Raw genomic sequence first — 16,662 nt, 5'->3', positions numbered from 1 at the left:
TCCAGCTACAGCAACACAGTTAGAAGGCACCAAGCTGTGTTTATTGCCTCTAAAAAGAGCTGGCCTAGTGCTTTCTAAAAAAAAAAAAAAAAATTAAAATTCTGCCCCTAATTATCCCACCTTGAGGGAGAGGAGCAGGAGCGATCCTTAGAGTGCTGCTGCCCCAAGAGCTCCCTTCCTCAAAAGGCAGCCTCGGTCTTCTAGCAGTAATCTTTTTATGGTACTATCGTTAAGGATCAGACTGCTAACAAACTATTTTTGTATCCCATTCATCAAACTCTTTGGGGATTAAGGCTGTCTTTGTGATTTGAAATATTCTTTGCTTGTTTTGTTGAAGGTTTAAGGATCCCTCCTCCCTTTACATATTTCCCTTTCTCAGTATCTGTTACCTCCCTTCTTCTGTACTTACTCATACTTCCTCTCAACCCTCACTTATGCTACCTTGAGTATTCCCTTAAGTCTCACTTATTCTTCCCAGGGATTTCACCCCTAGGCCTGACTTCTTCACCTGGGGTCCTGTACATCATTGAACCTTCCTCCAGCCACCGCAGCTCCATTTATCCTTCCCAGTATTCACCCTCAGGCCTCTTTCATCTCTTAATATCTCCCACTAAAGTCTTCATCTTCTTTCTGCAGTGTATTACTAGACTCATTTATGCCTTTCTCCCCATCCTCACTCATACCTCGCCTGTTATTCCTCTATATATTGTCATTTTTTCCACTGCTTCCCCAAGCCCCTCTTTCCCATGTCCAGAGTTCTTCTCATCCAGCATCTTGCCTCTTTCACCCTATTACCTGTGTCTAGCATATCATCTCTTTCTTCACCTATTGTGTCCAATGTTTCTGCTCTCTCTTCTTATTCCTTCCCTTATGGTCCAGCATCCCTTCTCTGTTTCCCCTTTCTTCTACCTCCCTCTATGCCCCTATTCCCTTTCCCAGGTGTCCAGTATCTCCTCTCTGGGTCCTTATTTTACCATATTCATAAAATGATCTGTCTTTCCTCCCCAGAAGCTTCCTTCTAAATGGTCTGTGTCTGCTATCATTTACTCTGGGGCCCAATGGAAGGAAGCACAGGCTGAAAACCCTGTAGCATCCTGCCCCCATAGATTCAGGAGGTCCTGTGTTCGAGGGGGTGGGATGCAGCAGAGTCATCAACATGCACAAGGAGTGAAGACTCCATACTTCTTTCTCTCATCACAACTGTTGCAAGTCCTAGAATAATCTGCCAGTGGTGGTTGTAATTGGGGAGTAGGACAATTGTGAAGGATGTTACCTAGATTGACTTTTGTGGGCTAGAGCGGCCTCTTCAGCTGCCAGCAGAAAATCAGCACTTGCAGTCACCAATTTTCTGTAATACTGTTCACCCCTTCTGAAAACTAGTCAGACTTGGCTAAATGCTGGCTGGTTGGCAACCACTGCGTTCTGCTCTGCACTGTCTTCTCCAGCTTCACCTCTATCCTCAGTGGAGTCTATGAAGATGGAGTTGACACTGCAGACTGCATGTGATGAGAAACAGGAGAGGGTAAAAAGGGATACAGCAATTGTTTTCTGCTCTTATGTCCACTCTGACTTTACTTTCTCTTTCTGTGTCTATAGGCAGCATATGAGAAGGACCCTCCCACTTAGTGCCAGTCCTAGATCCAGCTCTAGACCCTTCCTCTTGATCACCCCCTTCTCTGATAGCCCTCCTACCTTTTATGAGCTTTTATCACTAGGCTAATCCATGTTTTCCATTCCACCAGCTAACATGATAAATAACAAAACCTTTGCTTGGCCCTTGGATTGCAGAGACCAAGAAGATTACTTGCATTGTGGTGTCTTCCGTGGTAATACTTGCTATTGCCATTGTTGCAGCTGTGCTCATTTGGTACTTTGGTAAGGATTTTGGCTTTTTTAACACTTTTGTGACTGGGAATAGGGTAGGGAAGTCATTTTCTGATCATTGTTGGTCTAGAAACACTTCAGTTCACTGACTAGTGACATCCAAAATAACAGGGAAAATTATATCTACACCAGGGGTCGGTAGTGTTTTTCCAGCTAAGTGGCAAACTCAACCTGCTACATCTTCTAAAGAAAACTTAGCATGCCTGACAAATAGAAACTCCTCCCCTCCCCCCCATAATCTGGTATGGCGATAGCGGGAAACCAATGGAGTGGCCATTTTCTTGATGTAATCATGCTTGAGGAAAGTGATCAGCCATTATTGCAATCTAATCTTTTCTTGTGAAGTCAAAATCATGCCTGCTAATATCTACCTTCAAACATACTTCTCTTGTGATCTTCCAAGCCTGTGAGCCTGTTTTAATAGTCTTACTCACTTATCATTATGGTACTACCATTGCTGTAATTAAAATTTGAGGAAGGGATTGGAGGCTTACCACAGGGGAAGGGGATGATTAGAGGCTCATGCTGATTATCTGCCATTTTCCTGTGAAGGATTACCAAATCCCCTGATATACATGAGTGGTCCCCAGACTTATCCTAGGAGACAGTTGACTAATTGGGTTTTCAGATATTTCAGGTTTATTTTCAGGTTTATTATGCATGAGAGAGGCATGGAATGGAGGCAGCTGCATTACATCCAGATCATCAGAAGCTGCAATACCATAGAAGGGAAATGTGGGGCCTTGATCCTGTATCTGCATTGAAGACTCTGCCATACCCCTCCACCTCCCTTGTAGACTGTTTCTGGAAGTCGGGTTGCCAGCCTGGGGTAGAGGTGTGAAGCAGTTGGAAGGGGAAGGGGGAGAGCGGAGGTACAAAGAAGGAACTGGTGGTAGTGGACATAGGTGGAAAGGCAGATGCTGGATGTGCCTGGCTTTTTCCCCTGATAGAATGGTCCCTGAGCTGGGCAGTCAGCAGAAAATCTGCATTTACATGGGATGGCTTTCTGTCCCGATGGCCTCTGGCCTCCCATGCACGAAGCTGGCCAAATATTTTTAAAGTGCCAGAGATAAGGCAGGTAAAAGCTAGAGTTACCTGCTTAAATCTTGAAAATGGATATCTAATTTTAAAAAAAATGTGGTAGAAATGAAAGAGGTTGATTTTTATTCAGATCAATTTAACCAGACTCCTGCTGGGACTATTGCTGTCTAGTGTTGCTGAATAGTTCATAGTTTACTGCCACTTGACATCCCACTTCATTCAACAAGCTGAAGTGATGTACAATGCTAAAAGAAAAAAAGCTCCAATATTTATAGCACAGCAAATCACACTGACTGCTAAAGCTGTAGCTGGCTATTCTGTGGGGATTCTAGAGCAGAGTCTGCACTTAAGCAGTTAAGTGTTAACTGGACAAAACAGTTGGCATAAAACTCAGTGCTAGCTTTATCCAGTTTCACTTAGATGGTTAAGAAAAACTGCAGATGCGATAAACAAGGTCTAAAAGCTGATTTTGATTGAAGAAGATTCAATGTAGCATTCAAAATAATAAAATATATAGGTTCTCGGGTGCGAGTCCACAGGACCCGACACGGTCCGTGTTCGGAAAACACTCCTTCCTCAGGCCTATGCAAAGGCGCAGAGACACTGACAAAACAAGTAAAGCCTGAAGGGCGCTTGAACCCTCCTGTCCAGCAGCAACATTGAATCTTCTTCAATAAAGATCAGTTTTTACACCTTCTACATCGTATCTGCAGTTTTTCTTTGTTAAGGGCTGAATATGACTTTAAATTGGTAAAGGCTCGTGAATTTTATATTGCCTTTCTGTGGCACACCCAAAGCAGTTTATATGCAGGCACTTTTTCAGTCCCTAGTGGGCTTACAGCAGGGGTCTCGAAGTCCCTCCTTGAGGGCCGCAATCCAGTTGGGTTTTCAGGATTTCCCCAATGAATATGCATGAGATTTATGTGCATGCATTGCTTTCAATGCATATTCATTGAGGAAATCCTGAAAACCCAACTGGATTGCGGCCCTCAAGGAGGGACTTCGAGACCCTGCTGTAAGCCCACTAGGGACAGAAAAAGTGCCTGCATATAAACTGCTTTGGGTGTGCCACAGAAAGGCAATATAAAATTCACGAGCCTTTACCAATTTAAAGTCATATTCAGCCCTTAACAAAGAAAAACTGCAGATACGATGTAGAAGGTGTAAAAACTGATCTTTATTGAAGAAGATTCAATGTTGCTGCTGGACAGGAGGGTTCAAGCGCCCTTCAGGCTTTACTTGAAATCCCTGGCTTACAGGCTATTTTTTTTAAATACCTGAGGCAATGGTCGATTTAGTAACTTGCCCAGAGTCGCAAGGAGCTGCAGTGGGAGTTGAACTTAGGTTCTCAGCCTACTGCACTAACCATTAGGCTACTTCTAATGTAATCAGATAAGGGAAAGATGGCCATGCTAACCTGGATAGTCAAAGTTAGTACCCAAGCATGGCCCAGTACTGAATATCTAGACATAACACTGCCAGTGACCAAAAAAACCTTCCGACTAGCTACATGTTTATCTCTAAGGCCCTTTTTATTCCAAAGGCACGCTAAACGTTTTAGCATGGATTTAGCACGCGCTAAATCAATGCGTGCGCTAACCGCTAACACATCCATAGGATAACATGCACACGTTAGCATTCAATGTGTTTAGTGCGCGCTAATATTTAGCACGTGCTAAAAAGCTTAGCGCACCTTTGTAAAAGAGGGGGGCAAGTGTATGGCTGGGTGTATATATTTATATTTCAGTATTTCCTAGCTTTTCCTTGACTCGTAAGAGTGGGTAGTTTTTGTTTCGATTTCATTAGCACGAGTAACTTGCCGTATTTGTTGTGAGGTAAAAATGAGGAGTGGCTCTCCAGAACTAAGTGACATGGAAACATAGAATCACAAGCTGATGGGGGAGCCACTCCTCTTGTATGAGGAAAGCCTAAAAAAGGTTAGGGCTCTTCAGCTTGGAAAAGAGACAGCTGAAGTGAGATATGATTGAAGTCTACAAAATCCTGAGGTGTGTAGAACATTGGCAGATGGATCAATTTTTTACTCTGTCAAAAATTACAAAGACTAGGGGATACTTGATAAAGTTACAGGGAGATACTTTTTAAAACCAATAGGAGGAAATACTTTTTCACTTGGAGAATTGTTAAGCTCTGGAACACGTTGCCAGAGGTTGTGGTAAGAGTGGTTAATGTAGCTGGATTTAAGAAAGTTTTGGACAATTTCCTGGAGGAAAAGTTCATAGCTTGTTAATTGAAACAGACATGGGGGAAACCATTGCTTGCCCTGGATTGGTAGCATGGAATCTTGCTACTATTGGGGTTTTTGCCAGGTGACCTGGATAGGCCACCATGAGGATGGGCTAATGGGCTAGTTGGACCATTGGTCTGACCCAGTAATGTTATTCTTATGTTCTCTCATAATATAGTACATTATATATGTTACATTGAGCCCTGTCTTTTTTTTTTTTTCTCTCTCAGTTACAAACAACCACCTGTTCACCTGCTCTTCTTCGGGTTCAAACATCAAACCCTCTCAGTGGTGTGATGGGATCCCCCATTGTCCTAATGGAGAGGATGAGAGCCAGTGCAGTAAGTAGGATGGCACTTTCATCAAGCAGTAAACTTCATACTCCTATGAAGAAGCTGGTATTTATTAATTTAGGACCTGATATCCAGCCGGTGGCAATTGGTGTTTTGCTGACTGACACTAAACCTGGAAATTCAATGCCAGGCCATTTCTGGGCACCGGCATCAAATTTTGGGTTTTATAGAGCTGGTTAACACATAGCCAGTTAAGTGCGATATTCAATACTTTTAAAGACATACTTATTTCAAGATGCATTTGATGCATGAAAAGTAATATTTCAGGTTTCTATATTCTTCTCTTTTTATTAAAACCCGGTTTCTACCAGGTTTCTATATTCTTCTCTTTTTATTAAAACCCGTTACTACCCAATGTATTTTCCCATTGATGTTAAATTCTAAATATAAAAATTGTAACTTTCCCCTTCCTCCCCAACCTCTCATGTCTGTCCAATGTTATTTGTCTTTTGATTAAAATTTTTTGTTACTCTAATTGTATTACCACATTCTGATGGTTTTTAAATTGTACATCGCTTAGATATTGTTATAAGCGATTCATCAAATGAACATTAAACTTGAAACTTGAATACTTAACTGGCTATGGGTTACCACATAAAGAATGGACTGACTTTTATTTGGTCCTGTTTATGATGTTAACCTGTCTGGTTAAGCTCTTAATATCAGTACTTAACTGGATGCCCCCCAAATAGCTGGTTTTGAGTTTCATGCTAACAGGTTAAGTACCTCAGAAAATGACTGGTTACCCCGAATAGATGGCTTAACCAGCCAGAAGCTGTTTCTGACCAGTAAAATTGCAATGACCGTCAACCCCTGTAGGCGTTTAGTAAGAACACTTGCTGTCATATTTAGCCACGAAATTCCATGAAAAATGGTGAGATCTTGCAGAATTAATATAAAATCAGTGTCAAAATCACAAGAAAATCATTTAAAATATGATATAAAAAGTAAAGGTTATTTGTGTTGGGCAGCTATAGCTCTACCAATGAGTGATTCTGTTTTTGCTGCACGTAGGCCCACTTTTCTTTCCTACTTTTTAGTCCCTATTGACTTAAAACTCATTATAGGGCCTCATTTCCATCTTCACATAGCTTTATATTCCTCCTAGGGCCACCCCTAGTTGGTGTAAAATTCCAAAGGAGAAAGTTTCCCTTTCTGCTTTTGACCTGAAAATGTTCGTGTTTCACTCATGACTATACCACCGTAGTCGTGATCCATTATCCATTACTTATGCTTTGTAAAATATAGTTGGGGAAAAATTGTCATGAATAGCTTGAGGTTCTTTCGGTTGGCCAGTCAGATAGTAAACTGAACTATAAGAGGAACAGTACCAACTCTCTGAGGCATCATATAACCCTACTATTCAACATTTCTTTATTTCGATGAGCTTCTATTCCACTTAATCAAAAAAACAACAAACAAGATTAATGACAATATGAAGTTCAACCACATTGCCACTGCAACTTCCAAATGAGCTCTGTAGATGGAAGGTTTGTGTTGTACTTCACAGGATGCCAATGAATACAGATCTCAAGCTGTATGGAGCAATAGTTTCCAAAATTACCAAGACCCCTGAGCGTAACATATACCCTCTTCCATTTATTCTACTGGAACATAAGGAATATTTCTTTTCTTTTCATTTATTACTTTATAGAGCTGACTCCCCTGTCTTTACTAACTATTCTGAATGGCATACAACAACTTACAATGTGTACATTACAAAGTATATGAAGTCATGTTAAATTAAAGCTCCATACTTGCCCATAATATAATATACATTTTTAAAAAGAAACCAAAATCCAAGAGAAATCCTCTTTGGGAGAGATGCATATTATTCATCCTACATTAATCTCCCTAGAAGCAAATAGGAATTGCTCGTTTAGGATGCTGGATAATGAATTATATTCTAAATCTTCCCCTTGAAGCCTCTGATGATGATAATACTGTCCACTATTTCAAAACACTACTTGAAGACTGCCAAATAGAGCTCAAAACATCCAGTCCAATGCACAAAAAGGCCATACCCTTGACTTACATATGTGCAGACTACAACATAAATTTTTCCCTAGAAGCCTCTGATGATGATGCTGTCCACTACTTCAAAATGCTGCTTGAAGACTGACAAATATGAGGTGCTACCTAAAAGTTCGAGTAATGTGAACAGGGCACGTATGCCCTTCCACCGCTAGAGGTGTCTAGCAGTATGCTTTGTGAATCAATATGCAATGGGTGTGCGGCTGAATGGTCGCGTTTTGTTCTGTGCAGTTTTGTAAGGTTGTGTTTTACTGACTCGGCAGATTTTGATATGATGGATTTTACTGAGCAACGAATCTGCATCAAATTTTTTTTCAAACTTTAAAAAAACTGCTGCAGAAACGAATCGTATGCTCCATGAAGCCTTTGGAGATAATGCCATGTGCCAAAGCAAACGCTCTGGACACATGGTACAAAAGCTTCAAGGATGGATGAACATCTGTCTGCGACTGTCAACAAGGATGGATGAACATCTGTCGGATGACTATCATCCAGCACAACACTGGAAAGCCTTAGCAAAATTTTGTGAGACTATCCTTACAGATCATAGGCAAACTATCCATGATTATTGAGACAGTAGGACAGTCATATGGGAGAGTTCAATGAATTTTGTCAGACGAATTGAACATGAAACGCATTTCTGCGAAATTTGTGCCAAGTCTGCTAACTGGTGAACAGAAGGCCCACTGTGTTTGTCTGTTCGGAACTTCCAGAAACATTACAGTGATTACACACTATTCCCTCCCTATTCCCCAAAATGAAATTACAACTGAAAGGGTGCTTTTTTAATACAATTGAAGAGATCCAGGCAGAATCGCAGGAGGTCCTCAAGGCACTCACCCAAGATGACTTCCATAGATGCATGGACTCATGGGAAAAACGTCAAGGAGACAGTGGAAACTAGGAGTTTTGGTAAGCAATTTTTTTTTTTTTACAATTGAATTCCTCAAACGATTGGTTAGCACCTTGTAGATCTCAAAATATCCGGTCCAACAGATGAAAAAGGCCATATCCTTGACTTATATATGTGCAGACTTCAGCCAAGTTCAATGCTACTGGTCACAGGTGGCTTGCTGCACTAGCTGCATATGATTTCAGTTTGAAATACCACCCAGGAAAAGTAAACATTAATGCTGATGCACAAGGAGAACATACAGCAGCAATTCTTATGACCCATGGGTGCAAGTATTAGAAATTGGAGTCAAGTGCCTTGTGCCAGCCTACTAGTGAGGGCAAAGCAATTACCAATGTCACCAGCCTAAGTGAAGATTATTTAATTTAAGTAAATCTGACCTGCAGAAGGCACAGAAAAGTGATCCTGAGTGGTGTAGAACAGGTACAAGTGGATTGATTTTTCATTCCGTCAAAAATTACAAAGACTAGAGGACACTCGAAGTTGCATGGAAATACTTTTAAAACCAATAGGAGGAAATTTTTTTTCACTCAGAGAATAATTAAGCTCTGGAATATGTTGCCAGAGGAAGTGATAAGAGCGGATAGTGTAGCTGTTTTAAGAAAGGTTTGGACAAGTTCCTAGAGGAAAAGTCCATAGTCTGTTATTGAGAAAGACATGGGGGAAGCCACTGCTTGCCCTGTATTGGTAGCATGAAATATTGCTACACCTTGGGTTTTTGCCAGGTACTAGTGACCTGAATTGGCCACCGTGAGAATGGGCTTCTGGGCTTGATGGACCATTGGTCTGACCCAGTAAGGCTATTCTTCTGTTCTTATCAAACAGTATGTTAAGCCATGTGGGAAGTGGTATTATGGAAAAACATTGCCTACTCACGCTGCACTTCTAATACACATTACCAGCAATGGACCACTAGACCTAGTGTACATTGATTTCCTGTGTTTGGAAAACAACAGCTGAAACGCTGATAATATTTTGGTGGTCACTGAGCATTTTGCCTGGTATGCCCAAGCTTGTCCTACTGAAAATTAATGAGCAGACACAGTTGCAAAAAAAAATGTTATGGGAGAAATATTTTGTACACTATGGATTTCTAAACAGAATCCACTCTGACCGAGAGAGAGATTTTGAAAGTCGGTTAATCAGAGAAATATGCAGTTTGTTGCATCAAAAAGTCACATACCACACCGTACCATCCACAGGGAGATCCAGTAGAAAGATTCAATAGAAACATGTTGTGAACCGTATATTCTCGAATATAAACTTATCCAAATATAAAACAAGGTATCCTTTTTTCCCCTCCAAAAACCTTTTTGGAGAGAAAAAAAGGGTACCTCAGTTTATATTCGAGTATTTACACTGGTTAGAAATTTGGTTTATCATGGTGAGTCAATCTATAAAGACTGCTCATCTTTCTTCCTCATCAGCTGTCTCCTAAGTCACTAAACATAATACAAATATCTGTGATGCAAATATCCCAAAGCTAACATATTCACAAGGCCCCTACATAGAAAATGCAACTACAAGCAACCACAAACTTAAATAAAAGTAGGCAAAAATCAAACTTAAACCTCAAGAAGCCATATGCAGTTCAACACCAGAGAGAGAACAGCACTGTACACTTTTGAAAATAAAAGCAGTATAAACTTACAGTACTATTCATGAAATTAAAAATAAAATGATTTTTTTCTACCTTTGGTGTCTGGCTATTTTATTCATGTTTATCCTAGTTTCCAGAATCTACTTCTTTCTTAATTTTCTTTCATGGTCTTCAGTCTATCTACTTTCTTCTCCTACATCCATCTCTGACTTTTAACATTTTCTGTTTTCCTCCATTTATTTTTCTGCATCTCTATCTACTTCTATTTGCAGCTTTCCATCTCCCTCATCCTATTATTCTCCAGGTTTTTTTTTTTAATAACTCTTCCCGCTTTACCCCCCTTCCAGCATCTTCTCTTTCTTTCTCTTTCCCCCTTTATTTTCTCTTTAGACCACGTCAATAAAGTCCTTAATGGACTCCATTGCCCCCCCTCAGAAAAGATTATTAAAATCACAACCAAATAGAAAACCATGGTACAATGACCAACTCGCTCTCCTCCATAGACACCTCCGGTCTACAGAGCATAAATGGCGGAAATCTCAATCAAACAATTCTCTCATGTTATACAAGGAAAAAGCTACCCAATATAAAAATGCCATACAATAAGCAAAAAAAGAATATTACTCTAAATACATCACCACAACTCACAACTCTTCATCCCTCTTTAGTATAGTTCAATCATTATCCCCCTATTCTAACAAGAAACCTTCCCCATTACCCATACAACCACCTGCTTCTGAGCTTGCCCTCTTCTTCGATAATAAAGTTAAAGAGATCAGATCAGATCTCACTCAATCTATCCACACTCCCCCTCAAGATGTCATCAACCAGTCAACTTTTCTATCTTTTAGTACCTGTAATAACTTTATTCCTCCCTCTCTAGCAAACCTTCAGAAAACACTACAATCTACAAATGCATCTAACAATTCAATAGAAAGTATCCCCCCCTTAATTCTCAAAAAATTCTTCCCTCTCTTTGGGCCATTTCTTTTGGAAATGGTGACTAACAGTTTGTCTAATAGTTTTGTTCCAAAAGCCTAGAAATCGGCTCTTGTTTACCCAAAATTAAAAAATCCCAACTCAGACCCAACTTCATTATCAAACTTCCGCCCAATTGCTAATCTGCCTCTCATCTCTAAAATAACGGAAAAAATCATATACAACCAACTAGCCGATTTCATTGACAAAACCAATGCCTTACATCCCAATCAAACTGGTTTTCGCTCATCTTATTCCATGGAACTATCATTACTAGGACTTCTCTCTACTATATGCTATTTCCTTGATCATCGAAAATCTGTTCTCCTTATCTCTCTCGATCTTTCTGCCACCTTCGACACTGTTGACCACTCTCTCCTCCTCGACCGCCTTAGAGACTGTGGTATTACTGGCCAAGCACTCTCATGGTTCGCCTCATACTTTACCGATCGTTGTTTTAATGTTTACTCAAACAACAAAACTTCTTCACCTGTATTTCAAACCTACGGTGTTCCACAGTGTTCTATTCTATCCCCTTTGCTATTTAATATATTCATGTCCCCTCTTCTCACTTTAGCACAATCTATAGGTTTCACAATTTTTGCCTACGCAGATGACATCCAAATACTTCACCCCATAGATTCCACAAACATCGCCGATATATAGGAAATTAATTCAAAACTAGATAAAATAAGTGATTGGCTCTTTGCTAACAAACTCTCCCTCAACATTAATAAATCTTATGGTATTCTCTTCTCAACCAACCCTAACAAAACAGTAACAGGAAAAATCTACCTTAAATCTCAGCCTGTAAAAATGGAAACAAAAATAAAATTATTAGGGGGTCATCATAGACAAAGATTTAACATTTCATGATCATATCAGTTCAGTAGTAAAAACCTGCTTCTACAAACTACGACTTATTCGATCATTAACCTCCATCCTTGAAACTGAAGCAATCACGACCCTAGTTCATTCCCTAGTCATTTCGCACCTTGATTATTGTAATTCTCTTTACAATGGAATTCCTAAAAAGGAAACTCAACATCTTCAGCTTATCCAAAAAACTGCAATAAAATTTATATATAAACTAGGGAAATATGACCACGTCGCTCCTCTTTTGAAAGAAGCGCATTGGCTACCCATTACACATCGTATCACTTATCACTTTTTTAGTTAGAGAAGTACTCAAGTGTAGACTCAAATATAAACCGAGACACCCCCCCATTTTGGGGCCATTTTTTTGGCCCAAGAATCTGTTTATATATACAGTACCTTAGACCCAAAGTAGAAACAACAATGGAGTCAACATGTTAGCAGATTGTTACATGCGTACAACTACACAATACCACTAGGTATTCCCCTTATTATCTTATGTTTGACTGAGAAGCTAGACTATCTGTGGATGTATGTTTTTGGGTCACACCAGATGGACACTCTTCAGGAATCTATCTCAAAAACATCCAGAATCTCAAGCAGCAACTCAATGCTGCATATCGAGGAGCTCAGGTGACAGCTGACAAACAAAATACACTATGATGCCTGAGTCAAAAGCCAAGTGTTACAAGTTGGGGACAGAGTACTGATCAGGGCTCTAGGCATCCCAGACAAGCACAAGCTATCAAACCGCTGGTGCAAAAGAGTCCTATCTGATAGTGACTCAGTTGCCAAACCTGCCAATGTTCAAGCTGACACCTGAAAGTAGAAAAGATCCTGAGAAAACGCTACACAGAAATCACCTACTTTCCATAGATCAGTCCAGTTGACACAAATTGAAAATTCTACAACATCCAGGCCAATAGTAAAATATAAACAAATGTTAAAACATCAAACTTGCTCACAGAACAAACAAGAAAGCTGTGACTCGGACCACTCTGCAGAATTTTTTGGAGTCTGAGGATTCCATATTTTAGATGGGACACTATAGATCCAAAACAATGTATATAGGATAAAGAGAGATCAATCATAAATCCACCAAAATACCTCCCTTCTATTCAATTTTCAAATTCTTGATTAGAAACATTGAGAAGTTTTCTCATATCAGACTTATCTCCACTAATCACACATTTAAAGTTCTTTATAGAGGAGAGGCCTCAGATCCCCGTGCGTGCCAGTGGTTAACTATATAACAGCACTAGATAGGGAACTAACCTTATCGGCACTCTCCCCCTCCTGGGACACTGATCCCCAGAGCTTTATATACTTATATATAGCTCTGGGGATCAGTGTCCCAGAGCCCTGAATATACTGGTAAGGGGGAATTTCTATTTGACCTATTTACTCTCTTTTTACCTGATAGTGTTCTTTTGTCCTTCCTCCTGTGCACATAACCAGCCTTAGGAGGCCAGGGGTTACACAACCATTTGCTGACATTTAAAATCAGTGTACTTTGTACAATCAACTTTGAGCAACTCTTTTCATTGCAGTGCGACTCTATGGACCTAATTTCATGCTGCAGGCATACTTCTCAGAGAAGGAAGACTGGTTTCCTGTGTGCCTGGACAACTGGAACGATGCCTATGGGAGGCAAACCTGTAAAGACATTGGATACAACATGTAAGTGATTGATTGTTTCTTTCCAGAGTCCTACATCCACTTGTTTTTGTTGAGGAAAGAGGTGAGGAAAGGCATGACAATGGCCTTTTTGGGTACCCTCAAAAACCATCACTGGACCCAATGGTATAGTACGGGGGCCGGTCCACCCTGAGTGTGGTCTTCCTAAGGGTGCGACACCCCTCCTCCTAGCCATGCACCCCTTGCCTTCTCCCATACCTTTTTTACTTCCACAAGCGAGGTTGCTGCCCACATTGGCATTGGCACTCTCTGTGACGTCACTTTGGGACCCGCACCAAGGAAGTGATGTCTGAGGAGAACCCAACACTGACATGGGCATGCTGCTCACACCAGAGAAGTTAAAAAGGTACGGGGAAATGGAAGGGGGGCACGCGCAGCAGGGGGGTGGGGAAGAGGGCGGGGGAGGGGCACCACCGCCCCAGGTACCGTTCACCCTTACCATGCCACTGACTGGACCCTACCTGGCTGTCCAGTAATCATCCCATCTTCCTCCTCCCCTTCTTATCCAAGCTACTTCAACATGCTGTTCACTGCCGTTGCCTTAACTTCTTGTCAACTCTAACTGTTTTTGACCACTCCGATCAGTCTTTCACTCCCTTCACTAATGCCTTTGCTAATGTCTCTAATGACCTATCCCTGGCCAAATCCAAAGGGCTCTATTTTATCCTCATCCTTCTCAATTACATTACATTACATTACATTAGGGATTTCTATTCCGCCTGTGCCTTGCGGTTCTAGGCGGATTACAGTATAGAAAATATCTGGGACATTCCAGTAGAATTACATTTCAGGATAAGAGTAAGTTACAGGAACAGTAATGAGTTATGTTACTACAATTTCACAGAAGATAATACTTATTACAGAAGATAATACATATAACAGAAGATAATGCATTTTACAGAGGAAATACATGTCAACTCGATTGGTTAAATCGGGTGTAGTGTAGAAGAATTACAGTACATTCTAGATCACAGATAAAAAGATAATATAGGTGGGTATTTCCGAAGTCGTTGATTGGGAGCTCATTGGGTGGTGGTTAGAGTGATGGGAGATATTTTTTGAACAGTAATGTTTTTATTTCTTTGCGCTGCCTTCAACACTGTAGACCAGGGGTATCCAACCTTTTGGCTTCCCTGGGCCACAATGGCTGAAAAAAATGTTTCTGGGGCCATACAAATGCGCAAAGCAAACACTGCAGCAAGACAGAGGAGGGAGCCGGGGGCAGTAGAGAAAAACACTGCATCGCCCTTGACCTGGGCCGCACAAAACACTTCACGGGGCCGCATACGGCCCTTGGGCCTCAGGTTGGACACCCCTGCTGTAAACATCACCTTCTTCATGGTACGCTGTCCTCACTTGAATGTCAGGACTTGGTTCCACTCTTATTTATCACACTGCACCTTTTAGGACCAAATTCTTTAAACGGCATCCCGATTGTAAGTGGCCAACTGCTGCCTAACCAGCCAATCAGGACGCACTTTTTTTTTTTTTTTTAAACCTCCCAAGGCAGGCCGCCTACATTGTAGGCGCTTCCGGGAGCCTAGAGAGACGTGTAAGCATGCCTAAGCTTGCCTAGGAGTGATCCTGGACTCAAATCTATCACTCTCAAAATCACGTATCAAACTTAGTGTCTTCATCCTTCTACTACCTCCGTCAACTGAGGTGTATCCGTCCTTACTTTTCAGAAACCGATTTTGCCCTACTACTGCATGCATTTGTATTATATCGCTTAGACTATTGCAATGCACTACTAGTGGGCTTACCCACAAAACCCTCTCCCGCCTCCAAGGTGTACAAAATGCAGCCATCTGACTCCTGAAAATCCTAGGCTTCCGAGACCATGTCACACCAACATTAACATCCATGCATTGGTTACCTATCCAAAAGTGCTGCGCCTTTAAAGCCTTGCTCCTAGCCTTCAAGACCTTCCACAAACTGACACTGAACTATATGACATCAAAACTACAAATTTACATTCCAAACAGATCACTGAGATCGCAAACAGAGAGACGGCTCACACTATCACGTGGTCGTTCATTCAAAACTGAAACAGCCCGCAAATGCTCTTATTCACAGTTTATACCCAGATTCTGGCACATCATCCCCACATCTATTAGATCGCTAGACAATCTATGGAACTTCAAAAAGGCCATGACAATCTTCCTCTTCACAAATCCAGCTCCTTAATGTCCAACGCTACTCACAAACTCCATAATGACCGACGCTACTCAAGGACCTTAACTACCGACCACCAATTCATGTACTCACTTACAACACTAAAACTTTAGTACAATTATGTTTTGTTCTGTTAGTACAGTGAATGCTGCCCTAAATCTATACTTTACCATGTAATATCTTCTACAAATGCCAAAAATTCTTCTAAGCTATGTTTTCCAAAAATGTCTTTCAATAATTTTGTCCTTCTATACTATGAAGGTACCTTTGTAACCTGTTCTGGGCTCCTTTGGAAGGATGGGATGGATAAATGAATAAATAAATAAATAAAATAAATAAGGCTAGGTGTGGGCATGCCTTGGCCCGGAAGTAGCCTTAGGCAAGCCTAGGCAGCTGTATGCACCTCCCTAGACCCGCAGTAGACTTCTGCAATGTAAGCAAACATGGCCGCTGAGCTTATCGCGGCAAGGGATCTCCCTGTGCGATACGTTTAGTGGCCGCCCGTCCCTCCCGTACATCGCCAGAAAGAGGGATGCCCAGTCCCTGCTGGACCCCCCCCCCGTACATCACCGTCAGGAGGGATGCCCAATCCCTTCTGCTGGGAACCCCCCTAAGCATCGTGGGCATCCCCCCGCCGGATCTACCCAGACACAGGGATCTGGCCAATCAGAATCTTAGACTACTCCCAGTGTGTCCCAGAATGCACTGCAAATGGGACCTAAGATTCTGGTTGGCCCAGATGGGAGGGGCCTTAAGTGCCTGGACCAATCAGGGCCTAAGGCCCCTTTCTGGTACATCCCACAATGTACCGGGAAGGGGCAGATCCGCCATTCACGAGATGGTGGGCCATCCAGCTGGAGGCAGG

At 41.4% G+C, this 16,662-nt stretch overlaps 1 protein-coding gene across 5 annotated transcripts in view; it reads left to right on the top strand.

Annotated features, from left to right (window-relative positions):
- TMPRSS2 (transmembrane serine protease 2) overlaps positions 1-16,662 on the top strand; it is a 236,722-nt gene that overhangs the window by 138,400 nt on the left and 81,660 nt on the right. For all 5 annotated transcript variants that reach the window (XR_004539249.1, XR_004539251.1, XR_004539252.1 and 2 more), the window contains 3 exons: positions 1,789-1,875; positions 5,401-5,511; positions 13,475-13,604. Coding sequence is in view for 1 of the 5 variants with exons in the window: in XM_033942439.1 (XP_033798330.1) it covers positions 1,789-1,875; positions 5,401-5,511; positions 13,475-13,604 (328 nt within the window). In the remaining 4 variants the exon portion in view is untranslated. The remainder of the gene's footprint in view (positions 1-1,788; positions 1,876-5,400; positions 5,512-13,474; positions 13,605-16,662) is intronic.

The sequence above is a fragment of the Geotrypetes seraphini genome, chromosome 4 (genome assembly GCF_902459505.1).
Source record: "Geotrypetes seraphini chromosome 4, aGeoSer1.1, whole genome shotgun sequence".
Classification (NCBI taxonomy): Eukaryota; Metazoa; Chordata; class Amphibia; order Gymnophiona; family Dermophiidae; genus Geotrypetes; species Geotrypetes seraphini.
Note: the sequence above shows the minus strand (reverse complement) of the source record. Positions and strands in the feature narration are given on the sequence as shown.